This window comes from Rhinoderma darwinii, chromosome 5 (assembly GCF_050947455.1).
Source record: "Rhinoderma darwinii isolate aRhiDar2 chromosome 5, aRhiDar2.hap1, whole genome shotgun sequence".
NCBI classification, from domain to species: Eukaryota; Metazoa; Chordata; class Amphibia; order Anura; family Rhinodermatidae; genus Rhinoderma; species Rhinoderma darwinii.
Genome location: NC_134691.1, coordinates 132026469 through 132046606, shown reverse-complemented (window position 1 = coordinate 132046606; position 20138 = coordinate 132026469). Strand labels below are relative to the sequence as shown.

Here is a 20138-nt window from a genome sequence, read left to right as displayed (position 1 = left end):
AACACGCATCACTTTTCAATAGTTTATGTTTAATAATCCAAATACATTAAAAAAACGTAAGAAATGAAATGATATACTTTTTGTTAATAAATGTACTATGACACACTACTTATTACATTAATTATAATGATTATTTCAAAAATATCAAAGCCTTAACATGACTTGTAAGGTAATCGATTTTATTGTTAGTTTTTTTTCTGTCAATAAAACCAAAACTCTATAATAAACTTTGTAACCTTCTTTTTAAATAAGCAAAACCTCTAAATATTATAATAGACCTATCAAAACTCGATATATACATAAATAATCCAATAAAACTAGGACCTAAATATTTTTTTACAGGAATGCGCTAGCACAGTTCCTTACAAGCAAAACATTTACATTGTCCGGACATCAGATCATGTGTATATCAAACAGCAGCATTTATCACCCTGTACAAAGGCACATAGTATACTTATGCATATATAGGGCCTATAGCTTCTCAAAAGATACAGGCAGTTTCCGTGTGGGAATCATCACTCCAGAAACAATGGCCTTCACTGGTTCCATATCAGTGGCTCTTATGTGAAAATTCTGTAAAATCTAAAATAGAGGAAAAAAAAAGGAAAACATTTTTAATGGATGCTAATACTCATTTAGGTTGTATTCAGACGGTGTCGTTTTCCCACGTTTTTTGCCGTGGTTTTTGCCACGTGGGCTGAAACCCACACTGCAATAACACTATGTGCATACACCCTTACAGTCTTTGTTTCTGTTTTAATTCTTAAGTTAAAGAGGCTCTGTTACCACATTATAAGTGCCCTATCTTCTACATAATGTGATCGACGCTGTAATGTAGATTACAGCAGTGTTTTTTATTTAGAAAACCAATCATTTTTGACGGAGTTATGACCTATTTTAGCTTTATGCTAATGACTTTCTTAATGGACAACTGGGCGTGTTTTACTTTTTGACCAAGTGGGCGTTGTGGAGAGAAGTGTATGACGCTGACCAATCAGTGACCAATCAGCGTCTTACACTTCTCTCCATTCATTTACACAGCACATAGTGATCTAGCTAGATCATAATGTGCAGTCACATACTCACATATTAACGTTACTCAAGTGTCCTGACAGTGAATAGACATCACTTCCAGCCAGGACGTGATATCTATTCAGAATCCTGAAACTTCGGTAACGTTTGTGTGAGATTTACAGCACAGCAAGCGTAATCTTGTTTTAAATGACAGTTTACAGCTTGCCTTGCTGTAAATCTCACACAAACGTTACCGAAGTGTTAGGATTCTGAATAGACATCACATCCTGGCTGGTAGTGATGTCTATTCACTGTCAGGACACTTGAGTAACATTAATGTGTGTGTATATGGCTGCACATAGGGATCTAGTAAGATCACTATGAGCTGTGTAAATGCATGGAGAGAAGTGTATGATGCTGATTGGTCAGCGTCATACACTTCTCTCCACAACGCCCACTTGGTCAAAAAGTAAAACACGCCCAGTTGTCCATTAAGAAAGTCATTAGCATAAAGCTAAAATAGGTCATAACTCCATCAAAAATGATTGGTTTTCTAAATAAAAAAACACTGCTGTAATCTACATTACAGCGCCGATCTCCTTATGTAGAAGATAGGGCACTTATAATGTGGTGACAGAGCCTTTTTAACTAGTGAATTTATAGTGATTTTAATCTGACACAGAATAGCAAATAAAAAATATTATTTCACACTTACCATCATATTTTAGCTGATATATGGGTAGTGTCACTTACATAAAAAAGGGGGCTAAGTTTTGAAGGAGTCACTTGCGGTTATGAGATAAGGGTAGGTCCCTACTACCTACTAAAAAGAAGCAAGGCAGCCTGAGGGTAAGTCATAAATTAGTCTAGATGTTCTGTTGTAGATTTTTCCGTAACTGTTGCTCCACCGTTTGCATTTCAGAAAAGACTGCTATTAGGTGCTTGGAAAAATAGGCGCATGTCTCATTTAATTTGTAATACAGCAGGTTTTCTGCGACTTACACAAAACTACACGTAAAGTATAGATTTGCAGTAGGAGCACTTGTAAAAGACCCTCTGTCACGCTTAGAAAAGACAGTAATGAAGTGCACGGGAAGTTAGAGGACCTCCTGTCTTTTACAGTCAGAACATAATATCATTAAAGATTCAGAGTTGCGTGCCCCACAGCATCATCACATTTGGAACTCTCAACAGGTTGCAAATCTGTGATAAGTATTGATATATCTTTCTATCTCATACAGGTTATGATTTATCCTGGAGGGTGATAGATGTTGTGAGATGCACGCCACAATGTTCTGCTTTAGACAAACGTTTTAAAGCCATAAAGGACTTGATCGTCTACTTGATGGATGGAGTCTAAGATGCCAGACAATCTGTGCCTACAGGCTCCAGAGATGCTAATACTATTCTAATCTCATATCTATCCCATATCTATGCGTCCAAATATCTATTTATCTATCTATTTATGTATCTCATATCAATCTATCAATATATAAAGCTAATATGATCCCCCATATAAAAAAAATATGCACTACTAATGCAATTATATATGCACTATGGCTGCTCAATGATGGGTTCAACTAGAATTTCTGGTATAAAGTAATCAGATTTTATGTTTTTTTTTTCTATATCTGGGAAAAAATAATGTATTACTAAAATAAATAAATATAAATTCATGTTACCCAACAAAGAGTCAGCTGAAGCTGCAATTCTGCCAGCCGTCGTCCTATGCACATTCTTTTTCCAATACCGAAAGGTGTGCTTGCAAATGGGTTTACTGTGGATCTTGGCTTCATCCACCTTTCAGGTTTATACAATTGAGCATCAGGAAAGCAGTCATTATTCCACGTCATTGCATGAAAGTTAATCATTGCAATAGTCTATTTAAAATAAGACAAAATAACAACTGAGTTATTCACTTTAAATGCAGAGATTCTATGTATAGTATACCAGAAATAAAAGTAAGAAAGTATTCTCAGGTAAAACATGTAGGGATTTAATCAGCACCACAATATAAATATAGTTGTATTTATAAATTCAGAGTATTTCTCAAAAAGCCAGTAACACACTAATAATAATGACAATGATAATAATAATAATAATAATTTTGGGGGGATATATTAGTAGGAAATCAATACAACTCAATACTATACGTCCATGGTTTCCCTGTATGAACTTTATATAACAGTTGAGACACATCTGTGACCAAATAATAAGCATCCCTTTATCTGGCCGTAAGATAGAGATAGCTGTTACTTACGCCCTGTGGAATCACATAACCTCCAAGGTTTGTATCTTCATCTAATGTTCGACTTGTAAAAGGCACTGTAGGTGTGACTCTGAAATAAGGAGTTTTATGATTACAATAATATTTGTAAGCTATTGCAATATTTATAATTTTGCTTAAAGTGTTCCCCTTTAAGAAGGGTACTGTATTTAGGGGTCCAAGTGTATAATCCTAATATATATGCTGAGTTTTATTATTTCTCAGCTAATTGGCGAGTATGATTGACATATAATGGAGTTATAGTTTACTTTGGAACATTAGTAAATCTTTACTGTAGCATTAAGAAGTTTATCCCCTTCTCGCCTCATGATGTACTATTACAAAGTAGTTCCCTCGAAGTTTCCTGCCATTTTGTTTCTCCCCCCTTCTTTCACAGAACCCCTGCTACACTATGTCCCCCTAACAGTCTATAAGCACTATTCAAATGAAGAGAGAATTTATTTTAGCACACTTTACATATACACCACTATGTTCACATGTAGCGTAAATGCTGTGGCTTTTCCGTCTGGACTTGCAGGTGGGAAATCTGCAGCGTATTAAGGTATTAGCAAAATGGATTATATTTTAAAAATGTCCTTCATACCCTGTGGCAGGGCAAGAGTTAGGGGGAGCAAACTGGGCAATTGCACTATCTACAAGGGGGGCTTTGTGTGGCACTATCTACGAGGGGGGACTTTGGGTGGCACTATCTACAGAGGGCTGTGTGTGGCACTATCTACAGGGGGCTTTGTGTGGTACTATCCACAGGGGACGCTGTGGCACAATCTACATTGGTACTGTGGCACTATATACAGGGGGCACAAAGGTGGCATTATGACTGTGTGGGGGCAAAAATGGGGCAGGCTTACTGATGGGACAGTATTATTGTTTTGAGCACTAAGGTATCATTAACCACTGTAGCCAATCACAGGCTGCAACTGTCACATGGGAAAAAACATAATTCCAAGAGGCCGGCAGTAAAGACACCAGCCCTGGGAGAAGTGGTGTGGCGCTTCTGGAGACAAGTGGGAGCTTAGTAAGGACTTTTTTTTTATCCCCTCATCGGGTTTGGGCAGTAGCAAATCCGTCAGAAAGTCCACGCCAAATCAAACACGATTTGGTTCAGATTTCAGGCTGAATTTCCTGCTGCATCTGGGTCAGATTTGCTGCAGAGTTTTGGCAGCAAATTTGACCTGTGTGAACATACCCTAAAGCTGAAGTTTAAGGGTGCTACATATTTGAGTAGTATCTCTCAATTATAAAATATCTAAAAAAATAATCACCGCAAAATTGATGATGATAAGGATGATGATGATGATGATGATGATAACAATAATAATAATAATAATAATAATAATAATAATAATAATAATAATAATAATAATAATAACAACCTCATGGATTCCTTAATACATGATTTCAAATATGGCATCTTTTGTAAATGATCAGATGATGGGAATTTTCCTGGTGATAAAACCGTCTGAATTTCCTTGAGAATTTTCTCCTGCACATCATCGTGTCTTGATAAATTAAATATCAACCACAATAAAGAATTTGCTGTCTGTAAACAAAATACTCATTTAAGAATCTTTACTCATTCCAATCATTTCAACTACTAATTCACACTTCATAGATTTATGGATTCAATTGTTGATAGGTGGCTTGTAATTCATACAGTCGATTTTACATTGCACACTACTTACAGAGGTTTTCCCACATGAACACAATGCCAGACCCCAATCCAGAGAAAAGGCAATAGTAACGATTGCTAAGAAGAGTAGGCCACTCTCCATTAAAAACAGATGAGAGAGTTGCTGCTGTTCTTAGCTTACCTTATATTGATAAATATTAACAAATTCTCATCTGTGAATACGACTAAGCCTTCGTCCACGTTTGCGTCGGAGGTTCCGTTTGGGGCCTCGGTCGCAGATCCAGCAGGGATTACCGGAGGTTACCGGAGACAATAGCGCAGCACGCTGCGCTATTGTTTCCGGTAAAATCACGGACACCTTGACAGAAAGCCAGAGGAACCTACGAATGTAGCCATCTTTATCTTGACTCTGATAACTTGCTGCAGCGTAATATCACACAAAAAAAGCCATTGTAAAGTCATTGAAAAAGTCAAGATAAGGGATCTAGACACGGTGTATTTAATGCGTTAAAAGTGAAGATTAAGATAACTACATCTGTATTAAAGTCAATGGGTTCCAATGGCAAAAGGTGGTGTCTGTTGTGCAACGGAACCATTGCTTCCGTTATTCCCTTGTTCTGCTCCTCTGATGGAGCAGAACAACCGAATGGCACAACACAGATGTGAACATAGCCTAAGTCAAGATGTTTTTCCAGCCTCTGAATGTAAAAAATGAAAATTTATATTCCCCAACACCAAGAGATCTTTGAAAAGGTGAAACATTGAAGCAGAAAGTATAATAGAAGGAACATAATTTATGTTATAAAATACATACACTACGTTTGATTGTATATGACTATACTGCAATTTTTAATACAATGCTCTTACATTGAATGTTTTATCTTCTCGATTAAAGTGAAGCTTCAGAAAACCAGCCTTACTAACTGACACTGCAGGGATTGCGGAGCGTCAAAGTTCCTGTGTAGGTGTGGCTTTGATGTCCAACGGTTGCCTTAGCAACAGGCCCTCCCGACCTACCACACTGCATCTCCCGACATCATTTCTAAACTTTGGGTGGGAGGAGCCAACAATTTAAACACTAAAATACTATATTCACACAAAAGAGGCGATAACCATTACAGAATAGTAACAATGTAACTGTCTAGGTTTTTCCTTTGTGTTAAATAAATAATACATTAATTATCATTGAAGTTTACCATTGTTATTGGAATGAATACGAATACTGATGAACTTACAGTTTCAACACCTCCAATCTGAAGTTCAGTGAAAAGACCAGACAGTTGTTTCTTTGTAAGTGATTGTTCAGAATAAATTGCATTTAGTAAGTCATCCTTCTGGACACAGGGGGAGTTTAGTCGCTTGTCAATATAATTTTTTACTGTTGTAAAAAAAAAAGTTGATTAAAATAAATAAGGAATTACATATTTGCGATGTAACTTTGGTCAACACAGTGGGAACAGAAAATATTGATATTCTGTTGGATAAAATGAGTTAGATGGACACTTTCTCTTCCTTCATCATTGTCATTTAAGTAATTGTTTTTGGACATGGCATACTAATCATCAACACAAGCCTACTATGTCAACTATGACACGTCAACCAAAACTAGACAATGCCATGCTTTTGTGTTTCGTTCTATAGTTTTGTGGTGTGATAATTCAGCATGCGTACTAGAGTTTGTAAAGGTTTTGTGCTCCATTTTAGGCCATGTGGTTTTGTCACATTTGACAGCAAGAATAGTGATTCATACAGGATTATGTCACAAGAGCGATTCGGCAGAGCATCACCGCTTACATTATAAGGGAAGCCACAGCGCACTGTGAACAGAGCCTCATTTCCTGTTGCTCTTTTCAAGTTGGACTATGGTTTAACAGCCTCTTCTACATGGTGGTAGATCTCCTGTCAGAAAGGCCTCACTTTCACAATTGACTAATAGTAGGCAAGATTGTTTAAAGCCATCCCTTTAAAGCAGTCCTCCGTTATGAAGGATGCCAGCTCACCGCCCAAAGTTTGAAACTTATGGCAGGATACTCTAGTTACCTCAGAAAAGGGTGGCACCATTGCTGAGGTAACCATCGGACTTCATAGCCTCACCATGACAGGAACTGCTTTTATTTTTTTTACTCGGGGAGGGTACATTTCTGGTGTGAGCTGCGCAAGTTGAGAATGGATCTGAGCAGTGTTTGCTTGTCACCACAGCTGTAAGAAATATTCAAGATGCTGATTTGTGGAGGGTGCAACATCAGCCTCTACCGATACTGCTCCACCAATCACAGGATTTGAGAGAAGATGGAAGTGCATTGATATGAATTGTATCTTCAGGGGTGGACATAGAAAGCAGGGGCCTCCCGCGCAAGCACAGTATATAGGCCCCTTGATCTCGGATATTTTAGGATATAGCACCCCCTTAATTCCTTCCTGCCACAGCCATTTTTTGTTATTTAGTTTTGTGTCGCTATATTCTTAGACCCTTCCTTTTATATCTTTCCATCTATGGAGTGGGCACTACGGGGCAGCAATGCTGAGTGGGTGCACCATTACTGATTAGAGATCACTAAGGGAGAACATTACTGAGTTGGGGCACAATTACTGTGTACAGAGCACTAAAGAGCACTAATACTGGGGGTGGGCATCTTTACTGCATGTGAGTGCACTATTACTGTGGGGGGTCACACAGCGAGCACCATAACTCTAAGTGGGGCACACTGGGGTAAACCATTACTGTGTGGGGACACGCAAGGGGGCTCTAATATGGAGGGCATTAAAGAACCACTATTTTTTGTGTGGGACACTAGCGGGGCACGTTTTGCCATGTGGAGCACTAAAAAGGGAAGCAAACTCTGAGGAGAAGACATTGCGATATGGGCCGGATAGAGAAGAAAGGGGAACGTGAATGACTCCAATGCGAGAATAAGTAATCTGTGAGTCACTGGATGTAAGGGAACCTGCCACTAGACATTAGGGCACTAAGCCACCAACAGTTTCATGAAGATCCATTACCTTCACTCTCCTACCCATTTTCAGATCCTTTCATTCAAAAACCTACAAAAACCTAAAGCAGTCCCTAGTAACGAGTTGTTCTGCTATTTACAATGGAAAAACTGGGTTTCTTCCCTTTTTAGCAATAAAAATGACTCAGACTCCTTTTCTTTGTTCGAAAGGATCTGCAAAATGTGCCCAGCCTCCGGAGAACCTATATATACGATTTACAAATGGCTACTAAGACACACCTTTTCATCCACCCATTTATATGTCAGCAAATGACAGCAAGATTTAGGGACAGTAACTGAAATGGTTGATAGGCGAACCATATGGGAAGTGGTTTCACACTGCTCTATAAATACTATGACCATGAAGTGGGCATACAAAGTTATGATGTGCTGGTATCTAGTTCCCAGCTTGATTGCTCATGACATCTCTAATTATCTGGCGATCTGTATTTGTGGATCTGTCCTAAACTTACGCATCTTACGCCAGCGGAGCAGATAGCTAAGACGGGCATATGAAACACCAGTCTTACTAAATCTCCCCTTTGTGTTCTAAAAGTTGTTTTACAGCTATGCTGTCTTTAATATATTTTTGGAGGTTGGGTGGGTAAAACATATTCCTTGGGGCTTGTACCCTGATCTTTTTTAAATTTTAGCAAGTGAAGTGAATTTTCTGCACTGCCTTTTACCTGATGTACATTATTTTACAAAAGGAGGCAAAGATTAAAAAAAAATCCTGTGGTGCTTCTTTAACATTTTTTAACAATCCAGTAATTATAAGCCATGCAATTAATAAGTAAAGTCAGATCATGTGCAATGGCACAGACTGCACATATATTTTGTACGCCCCTGAGCATCTTCAATGTACAGTAGTTTACCTTCTGCAAATATATTGTCCCAGGCTTCAGTATGACTTTTCCATGATTTTGTATTAAATTGTTTATGAAGATCTGCTGAGGTTACAATGAGTGGACCTAAATAGTGCATCATCTGAAAGAAAGTATAGAAGAAAACTATAAAACACGTATATATGTCACAAAATAATCTCAGAACTATAATACTCTAAACTCATTTAGAAACTAAAGCATATGAAATTTTAGAAGGGTTATTTATTGTGATAAACTGAATAGGCAACAAACACGGTTTAAGAAATAATTGAAATGAAATCAAAGATTCCATTAACGCATCATTGAAGCCGTGAGGCACCTTATTATCTCCTAGAAGCAATGCTTCTAGGGTAGAATACCTGAATATTATGGCAAGTGATGGAACATAACACAATTTTCTTGTCTATAAGAGAAAATCTCTATAATATCAGGGGCAAACAGAGTTACAGTATGGGTCCATAGCAGGTTATGAGCACCATATTATCGATCCAATTAACTGAGATTGATGGACTTTTGTTTTTTTCGGGAGAGCATTGGCTATTGGTAAACCATGTAAGTCATCATCTTTGTTCCTGACAAAAAGCTTTAAAGACCTCATGTATAAAAAGTAGTGCAGACAAAAACTAGAGGTATTCGTCATAGCAGCCAATCTGATTTCATATTTTATTCTTTTTAAGCAGGTCTGAAAATTAAGGCACTGATCATATTGGTTGCTATAGGCAACACCTCCAGTTTTCATACATGAGTCCCTATGTTTTTGCAATCCTTAAATCAGTGATTTTTTTCATTACCTTAAGGGAGACTGAAATATGCATAGCTACCAACCTTTAAATCCCCAAAATGGGGACATTTCATTTGTGTCCCATTCCAAACCAGCTAGAAACACCCACTTTTTGGACAAATTTGCTAAAACTCTTCCCTTTTTGCGATCTGATTCGCTGGAAAGAACCACCAAAATTGGGACTGTCGGCAAGTATGAACTATGTTATGCATAGGGAATTGTGTGCCATATAATCCACCTGACTTTCAATTCCTTCCATAGAGGCATTTTTATACGTGAGGAAATGGAGACTTGCGGTGTTGAGCAAGAGATACCTATGTTTTGGCTAGACCATTAATAGTGTTGCCTTATGCCTGTGAAGTGACATTTTTTGCACATAAAAGAAAATGAAAAAGTCACAAACTACTGCAGAGCCATTGCCCATTGACTTCAACTGTTGCACAATTGTTTTATATCACAGCAAATTTATGTCGCAATTTTTAGTGACTGATGTGTTGAAGAAGCCTCAAATTGAATGTATAGTGTGAATCCTATAATGCAGCAACTAACAACATTTTTTGTCTAGCTCTAGCTTTACTGTCTACAGGGTTGGCTGTATAGCACTGTGTGGGGAGGCTGTATAGCAGTGTCTAGAGGGGGGCCATACAGCACTGTCTACAGGGGGCTGTATAGCACTGTCTACAGGGGGGCTGCATAGCACTGTCTACAGCGGGGCAGTATAGCACTGTCTACAGGGTGCTGTATAGCACTGTGTGGGGAGGCTGTATAGCACTGTCTAGAGGGGGGGGGAAATACAGCACTGTCTACAGGGTGGCTGTATAGCACTCTGTACAGGGGGGGCTGCATAGCACTGTCTACAGGGTGTGGCTGTATAGCACTGTCTACAGGGGGCTGGATAGTACTGTCTACAGGGGGGGCTGTATAGCACTGTCTACAGGGGGGGCTGTATAGCACTGTCTACAGGGGGAGCTGTATAGCACTGTCTACAGGGGGGCTGTATAGCACTGTCTACAGGGGGAGCTGTATAGCACTGTCTACCGGGGGGCTGTATAGCACTGTCTAGAAGGGGGCCATACAGCACTATCTACAGGGGGGCTGTATAGCACTGTCTACAGGGGGGCTGCATAGCACTGTCTACAGGGGGGTGGCTGTATAGCACTGTCTACAGGGGGCTGTATAGTACTGTCTACAGGGGGAGCTGTATAGCACTGTCTACAGGGGGCTCTATAGCACTGTCTATAGGGGGAGCTGTATAGCACTGTCTACAGGGGGGCTGTAAAGCACTGTCTAAAGGAAGGGGCTGTATGGCACTATTTATAGGGGGGCACTATCTACAAGGTCAGGCTGTGTGTGGCACCCAGGGGAGGGGGGCCCAGTCAAAAGTTTGTTATGGGGCCAAGTGTTTCCTAGTTGCGCCCCTGACAGTAGGCCTATGTCTATGCTCTGCCCAGAAGGAAGGACATCTGCTGATTGGAGAATTTACATATTTATTTACTTAATATTTAGAATTCCCATGTACATTATGTGTATTTAGATATTAATTAAGCACTCTTAGTGCTATGGGAATGAGAGGAGGACACCCGGAAGAGACAAGGAGAGGCTGTAGAAGGTGATAGATGCTGTAAAAGTCAGCCACAATGTTCTGTTTTATTTTGAAAGACAAACAAACATCCTACAGCCATACTTGACCTTGATGTGCAGAGCCTAAGGTACCAGGCGACTCAGGAGCCCACACGCTCCTGAGATGTAAAACCAGTACTGTCTATAATGTTACATTATTAAACAGGTACATTATACATGTGTTAGCAAACATTGTTTTTACAGAATATATAAAGCACCTTTTTTACTGACTGTATGAATAGCAATGCATCTTCGGTACATGCCTCTTGAAGAAGTCCACATCGTTCATTGTAAAGGACTGAGCATATTGCTGTAAGGAAAAGACATTGACTTGTATAACAATAAAATATAAGAATAGACTGCAATAATATCTCTAAGTGTACTTACTTTCATATGAGAGTTTGTTAAGTTCAAAATACAAATCATCGATTTGGCCATGTTCGTCAGATACTCTGTTGACATGTGCGACAAAATCTTTCAGTACCTGCAAAAGGGTCGCAAATTTCCGTTTTATGCTGTGAACATTGTATAGTTTTGCTTACAATTACAATAATTTCAGTTAACATGTCATAGTTTAGTTTACAATAACAATAATTTCAAGTGCTCAGTTTTTTGTACTGTATTTAGTTGTAAAGGACTTCTACTCTTGAATATTATATCACTTTGTAACCTGTAGACATGAAAATCTAAAAATTATTTCCTGCAAAATGTATTATATTTGCAAATAAGGAAGTCCTTTATCTTAACAGATAGGTTCATAAGGGACCATTTTTCCTTTAAAGCCACTGTTTTAGATTTGCATATGTGTACGGATTTATCAGTTTTGGAAATGTTGCAAATGGAACAAATGTCACAATTTTTTTTTACTTTTGGGTTTTTTCCCCTCCACTTGCCACTATTTAAAAGTGGGCAGAGCTTAGTGGAAAGGCCACGCCTGACGCATTAACTATAATTTATGCCAGAAACTGGTGTAAATTATAGCAGAAATCTACACTAGCACCCGGTTGGCCTAGTTTTTTTTAGGGTTTCACGGACAGCCGAAGATGAGACTAATTTATTAATAGGCGTGTGCCTCTTTTTAAGTTTTTTGCATCTTGCTCTAGATAGCTTTTTATTAAGACTGGTGCAGTCTTAATACATCTCCTCCATAGGGTATAGTTTTATGTGAGAAGAATTATTCCACTAACCAGTAGGAATCCATTAAGCAGTTTGTTTTATGATTTCAAAGTACAATAGACTTTAAAGAGGACCTGTCGTTAGCAAATTAGCATAGAGGAAGCCAACACAACCGTGGGTTTATATCTCTAGAAAGGGGGGCCAGAAAAATAAAACAGAGGTGGAATCAGGGAGACAGCGCTTTTCAGGTCAGTAAACCGGTTCAACTCATCTGACCTTATATGACAGGTCCTCTTTAATCAGGTGTTTGGTGTTTGGTGTCCATTTATCAAATCTTTTTATTTTTTCCTAAATGCTCAAAAACCACCATTGTTTGAAATTACTTAAAAAAACCTATAAAGAAACCTAAATCCTTGAAGTAAACAACGATCATTTTCATATAACTGAAGGCACCTTAACATTGATTGAAATTGTTATCATGTCATATAAAAACTAATTTATATACTTTGTTACAAGTTTAAAAAGTCGTTTAAGAATGTTCTATAAATGTGTTTTTAAGTTATCAGCAATTGAAGTTATAATCTGCCTATAAACATTTTTTTTAATGTGCCTCATAGTTATGTTTTTTCAGTGCGTGCAGAGAAGGTTGTCTTTTGAGCTGTGAAGCTATAGAACAGGTGTACTAATTTTTTTTAGTGAAGCTCCATTTGTCTCGGTCTGCCATCAGGTAAAGGTCCGAGCTGAATACCTGAACACATTAAGGCTATAGTCATAGGGGTCGGAATTGCCATGGATTTGCGGCAGTAATCTGAGGCTTATCTGCCACAATGCCTCTTATAGAGAGCACCACACAGTTCCCCCTGTAGATGGTTGCCACACAATGCCCCTTTTAGATAGTGCCAGACAATGCCCCTTGTAGATAGTGCCCTACATTTTCCCCTGTAGATAATGCCACACCCCCCTGTGGAAAGTGCCACATACCCTCATGGTAGACAGTGCCACACCCCTCTGTAGATAGTGCCAAACACCCATCTGTAGATAGTGCCACACACTCCTCTGTAGATAGTGCCACACACCCCGTGAAGAAAGTGCCAAATACCCTCATGGTAGACAGTGCCACAACCCGGCATGTACATAGTCCCCTACTGTTTCCACTATAGATAATGCCACACCCCTTATGGAAAGTGCCACACACCCCTTAAATGATAGTGACACCCACCTCTCTGTAGATAGTGCCACACACCCCATGTAGAAAGTGCCACATACCCGCATTGTAGACAGTACCACAACCCCCCTGTAGATAGTACCACACACCCGCTGTATATAGTGCCACACAAGCCCTATAGAAGTTTCCACATACACCTTGTAGATGGTGCCAAACAACCCCTTTAGAAAGTGCCACAGACCACTACTTTAGATAGTGCCACACACCCCCTTGTAGATAGTGCCACACCCCCTCCTCTTGTACATAGTGCCTCCAAACAAATAAAAATAATTGTACTCACCTAGCCCCATTCCTTACGACGAACAGAGCTGCACAGCAGGCATCCTCAGCTGCATTAGCTTTGTAGCCTATGAGACGCTGAGACAAGACCCTTGCGTGTCTCGGTGTGATGCAGTGATGTAATCGTGCCGGGATCCTGTCCCAACGTCTTATAGGCTACAGGCCTAACGTGGCCTGTAGTCTAGTGAATGATGGAGCAGCTGAGCTCCCTTTTTTGCCATGGTATTCAATTGTATCAGCGTCCTGAGGATGCAAATACAATTGAATGCGGCAGTCGCCCGGGGATCCGCACAGTGATGTCACTGGTCCGGACAAGTGGTGTTTGCAGTCTGGGTTCAGACCTTGGTTCTCCAGTTGAGGACCCCTTATATAGACTGATGTGAATTGCGATTTTTAAAGATTTTTCCTACGTTAATGCTCAACCAAAGGCCACACTGTGAAAACAGTTGTAAGAAGGAAAATTGGAGAAGAAGTTCTTATTACAGGTGACCTTTTACTAGGCTCAGGAATGTGATATTAAAGATTGACGCCATATTTCTCAAATTTTGAATCCCAAGATGATAGACATTTTAAGCCCTTCCCAGGTACACCCTAAAATAGCCCAAACTCTTCTTTTTAAGCACATTTTTCAGACAATACTGCAAACAATATTCTTAGGCCGGATTTACTCGAGCGTGTGTGTATTGCGCGCGCAAAAGGTACTTAACAGCTCCGTGTGTCAGCCGCGTATGATGCGTGGCTGCGTGATTTTCGCACAGCCGCCATCATTATGACACTCTCTTTGTATGTTTGTAAACAGAAAAGCACGTGGTGCTTTTCTATTTTCATTCATACTTTTTACTGCTGTTGCACGAATCACGCGCGTCACATGGAAGTGCTTCCGTGTGCTGCGCGTGATTTTCACGTACCCATTGACTTCAATGGGTGCGTGATGCGTGAAGAACGCACAAATATCGGACATGTCGAGAGTATTACGCAGCGGAGACACACTGCGTGAAACTCACGGACAGTCTGCACGGCCCCATAGACTAACATAGGTCCGGGCGAGGCGCGTGAAAATCACGCGCGTTGCACGGACGTATTACACGTTCGTCTAAATAAGCCCTTAGAATGTATGTTTTAGGTACTAAGTAAAATCCAATATACAGTAAATATTCTTGGTTTTTCAAATTGTAATGTCTCTTTACATATAAAGCTATATAGTTCACAAAGTCACTTGGTTATGTCTGATTTTTTGTGTCAAGTACGCAAATCACCTCATTAATTTGTACATCCATTCTTGCTACTTCTTTGATTTTCATCAGCTTTGCTTGAGCTATTCGTCTCATGTTCAACCACTCTTGTCCTTCACTGTGGATAGAAAAATAACCAGAATATATATAATATTTAAGGAAAACTTTTTCCAAATAAACTACCAGTACAATTTTACTGGATTTATCATACAGGCCTTAGAAGATGCCCTCCCCCAGGGCTAAAAACCTTTTGGAAAGGCTCTAATCATTGGTAGAGATCTTCATGTATATATAGATTGTTTTCATCCATAATTTAATTTGTAGAATAAATTATAGTGCTGGCTCCACTAGACCCAGTCTTATGACATTCTCTCAGTTAGCTTCCCCGATATGACCCTGGCTCTTTCTCTCCCTGTGTTGGTACGTATTTCAGCCTAAGCTGAGCCAAAGGCATGTCATTTTATGGACCGCATTTGTGGTCCGGGCTCATTTATCTCAATGTGTGTGCACGGTCTATGATTGCGGACGGACCACGGATGACACTCTTCGGACCGTGCCGTAATCACGGACCGTGCACACAGCTATGGTCGTGTGCATGAGGCCAAACACTTTTCATTCTTTGATCCTGCGGTCCATCTCCAGACACCATAGCTGCCTGATTCTGTGGCTACTTTCTGACATAGGAATGGGGTAATAGCTATAGAGGTACCTCTTATAAACACAAACATGGCGTCTACCTTCCTCTCAAGTCAGTGCTACATTGCCTACTCTCTCTTCTGGTCTACCATGATTGTCACCCAGTTTTTCAAGTGGCTAATGAAGGAATTTCACACTCTTACCAAGCAAAAGGAAAATTAATTAATAGAAATATCCCGGTTCTTATGCTTCCTCCTTTTCTCTTGGAATTATATCTTATGGCTTAACTTTTCACGCTTCATGCACCTGGTCCATTTATTTATAGCATGATTTTTCTCCAATCCCTCCTTTACTGCCTTTTTTTCTTAAATCTCTCTTACTCTTTGTATGTCTTAAGTGACTCAGTGCCCATCAATCCCAGTCATCAGAAGCAGTTCCTACCCTTTCTGGTGCTCTTGTCATAAGGCCATATTACTACTGGCATATGTACACAGACTTGTAAGGTGTTTTAACTGAACTGACATTAATTTAATTTATGTAAAGCACATCACACACAACTCTTTCTGTTTGGTTCTATGGTTAAAGGGGTTGTCTGGTTTAGAAAACCTATTTTCAAACCACATATTAGGGAATTCTGTGCTAATAGAGGGCAAGCCCCCCTTTAGGACTCTCATCTATCAGTTGGAGTAGAGAGTGACTACAGTAATGTCTCTCGCTCTGAAGAACCTGTCACAACCATGCATTATCATGACAGCCCTTTGATTATAATGTGAATTGTGTAATGCTTTATTTCCCCTGTGGAGGCACTGCAGGGTAATTAAACACATGCCACACATTGTGTTAGTGTTTATTCACACGAATGTGGGGGAACTCGGACGTGAAAAACTGACGTTTTTCACATCCGAGTTTCACCTGTGCGGGTCCCGTTTTCACGTATCCTCATAGACTTGTGTCTATGGAATGAGCCGTGAAAATGGAAGAAAATAGGACATGATCTATGTCTCAACAGACCCTTCAAAATGGCCTTGTGAATGGGCCCATTGAAATACATTCATCCCTGTGACGGCCGTTGTTTTAACGGCCGTCACACGGACGTATTCAACTTTCCTGTGAATAAGCCCTAATACTGATTGTTGTTTTACACACTCAAAGAACATTTTATTGCAAAACAGTATTAACCATGCTAACAAAATCAGTTTGCATGTATGTATTTTGAAAATTGCTATTTAAATAATGAAAATATCAGAAAGCTCATCTGTTACAAACATAGTTATGCCTACTGTAAATTTAAAGCACAAAATAAATTAATATACTGTACATAGTATATAGGGATATACGTGGAGTGGGGCATGTTGCCAGTTTTGCCATATATGTGTTGAAACCTAATTTTATTGAATACAAATAAGGCTTTCACCACCAAACAAAGAATTGCTGATTGTTTATGTATTTTAAAATTAAAGCATCTGCAAAAGCAAACAAGGGGTAAAAGAGGTAAGTGGAATATATCATACATATTTTTTTTTACCTTAACGTAACATTTTATTATACAGGGTGGGCTATTTATATGGATACACCTAAATAAAATGGGAATGGTTGGTGATATTAACTTCCTGTTTGTGGCACATTAGTATATGGGAGGGGGGAAACTTTTCAAGCTGGGTGTTGACCATGGCGGCCATTTTGAAGTTGGCCATTTTGTATCCAACTTTAGTTTTTTCAATGGGAAGAGGGTCATGTGACACATCAAACTTATCGAGAATTTCACAAGAAAAACAATGGTGTGCTTGGTTTTAACGTTACTTTATTATTTCATGAGTTATTTACAGGTTTCTGACCACTTATAAAATGTGTTCAAAGTGCTGCCCATTGTGTTGGATTGTCAATGCAACCCTCTTCTCCCACTCTTCACACACTGATAGCAACACCGCAGAAGAAATGCCTCCCGATCTGACCCCCTTAGACTTTTATCTTAGGGGTCATCTGAAGGCAATTGTCTATGCTGTGAAGATACGAGATGTGCAGCAACTGAAACTACGGATACTGGAAGCCTGTGCTAGCATTTCTTCTGCGGTGTTGCTATCAGTGTGTGAAGAGTGGGAGAAGGGGGTTGCATTGACAATCCAACACAATGGGCAGCACTTTGAACACATTTTATAAGTGGTCAGAAACTTGTAATTAACTCATGAAAGAATAAAGTAACGTTAAAACCAAGCACACCATTGTTTTTCTTGTGAAATTCTCGATAAGTTTGATGTGTCACATGACCCTCTTCCCATTGAAAAAATTAAAGTTGGATACAAAATGGCCGACTTCAAAATGGCCACCATGGTCAACACCCAGCTTGAAAAGTTTCCCCCCTCCAATATACTAATGTGCCACAAACAGGAAGTTAATATCACCAACCATTCCCATTTTATTTAGGTGTATCCATATAAATGGCCCACCCTGTAGATAGATAGATAGATAGATAGATAGATAGATAGATAGATAGATAGATAGATAGATAGATAGATAGATAGATAGATAGATAGATAGATAGATAGATGATAGATAGATAGATAGATAGATAGATAGATAGATAGATAGATAGATAGATAGATAGATAGATAGATAGATGAGCATATTATTTCTTAAATGAATGTACAGTAAAAATATTGTGCACTCACAGTGTAAGTAGACCATACGCCTCTTCTCTATATTCTCTATACATTTTCCATGGTTTGATCTCCATTCTTTTGGGATGAATGCATTCATGTCTTAGAAATGATTCCAGGAGAGCTGGGTCTCCAATTTGAACTGATTTAAAAAAACCAAGATTCATCTTAAAAATTCCTCCGAATTTTTGATGATATTTATACTTAAACAGAAAAAAACATAAATGATACAATATTAGTATATAACAATACTAATAATAATAATAATAATAATAATAAAAATCATCATCATCATATATTCATCATACAGTAAACATACCATAATCTCATGTTGATTTTGTAGTCCTCCATTCCAAATGACATTTAACATGCTTCCAATACCAGGCAAATCAACAGGACCTGGGAGAGAGGAGAAAGGTAATGGTCTTGCTTTTGTAAGGGCAATGCTTTCAGGCTGTGCATGGAAGTGTACTTTGTGTATTAAGCTCTCAGCCATGCAAGGTGAAAATACTAATGAGAGTATCTTCATGGCAGGTGCTAATATATATTAATACTTATAATGTGTGTCCTTTCCTCAGAAGTCAAGCTGTAAAGATGTCTCCTAAATGTTGAAGACAGATATAAATAGTGAGAGAATGTGGAAAGGATTGATCTGAAATCCTTTTTTATATGAAATGGAACTACAAAAAGACAGAGTAGTCTTAAATATCATTGGTTAAGAGTTTATGGGGAAGGGCATGGAACAGTTTGGAAATAAAGGATTGCTTATATCAAGATGGTAAGAAATAATGTGTTGTTTCCTAATTAAGAAGATGAACAAGTTCAAGAGACTCAAGTTCAAGTGCACTTCTTGCCTAGGTAACAAAAGCATTCATAGCGGGAAACTTTTTTTAGCACAGTTATCACTAACTTTTGTTAAAATGTCAATCTGGAGCTATTCCAGAAGAAGTATTTAGTTAGAATCTTTTTATGTGTGGGTTGAAGAACATTTCTAGATCCCATAGGTCTTTGAGTTGTCCTCTTGTATTAAGTTAAAGGCTATGTACATCTTTCAATTAATTTTTTTCAATCAATGTTTTTTGTGTTTTTAAGCAGTTTTGTAATTTACTTTTATTAGAAATTGTTTTACTTTTTACGATACAGCTTCTTTGTATCCTGTATACACTGAAGATGTATTCTCACGTAGCCGATTCCATCTGTTCAGCTCAACTGACGACTCATCTGAGAGCATCTCCTGCTTGTCTCTGACACACAGGATCCATCTAACATCAATCACTTCTAAGTTGATGAACTTAATCGATATTAGGTGGATCCTGTGTGGAGACATGCAGGACCCGCTCCCAGCCGAATTATCAGTTCAGCTGTGCTGACAGAATCGGCTGAGAGAGAACGATACAGCTTCTATGTATACAGGATACATAGAAGCTGTATTGTAAAAAGTAAAAAAATAAAAGGCAATTAGAATAGTGCTTAAAATTTTAATTTAATCAAAAAGACATATTTCAAGTGTACATAGCCTTTAAATGTGCCACTGTTTTTAGGTAGTTCTGTTCCTGCCAAAATTAGGTAACAACCATTACAGCTTTCAAAGAGCTCACAACCCAGTTTTCCCAGAATTCCAAATGGCAGGTTTGCCTAGTTATCCATACTTCAATATCATTATGTAACTGGACATATTTGCCATTCAATATTTTATAAAAGCTTCTGTGTGAGCTGTAACAGTGGCCATATTGGTTGTCACACAGCTTCCCAGAAACAGATATAACTAAGATACAGCTTAGAGAATATAC

The 20138-nt window shown here is 38.8% G+C and overlaps 1 protein-coding gene across 1 annotated transcript; it reads right to left on the bottom strand.

The window, feature by feature from the left end:
• Positions 1–267: 267 nt before the first annotated feature.
• LOC142652714 (1,25-dihydroxyvitamin D(3) 24-hydroxylase, mitochondrial-like) lies at positions 268–18911 on the bottom strand. The gene is made up of 11 exons (XM_075828384.1): positions 18668–18911; positions 18361–18551; positions 15083–15176; positions 11594–11690; positions 11425–11516; positions 8797–8908; positions 6167–6309; positions 4675–4841; positions 3275–3353; positions 2697–2894; positions 268–582 (listed from the first exon to the last, which is right to left on the bottom strand). The coding sequence occupies exons 1-11, from the start codon at positions 18875–18877 to the stop codon at positions 472–474; spliced, it is 1494 nt and encodes a 497-aa protein (XP_075684499.1). The 5' UTR covers positions 18878–18911; the 3' UTR covers positions 268–471.
• Between the last annotated feature and the right edge of the window lie 1227 nt (positions 18912–20138).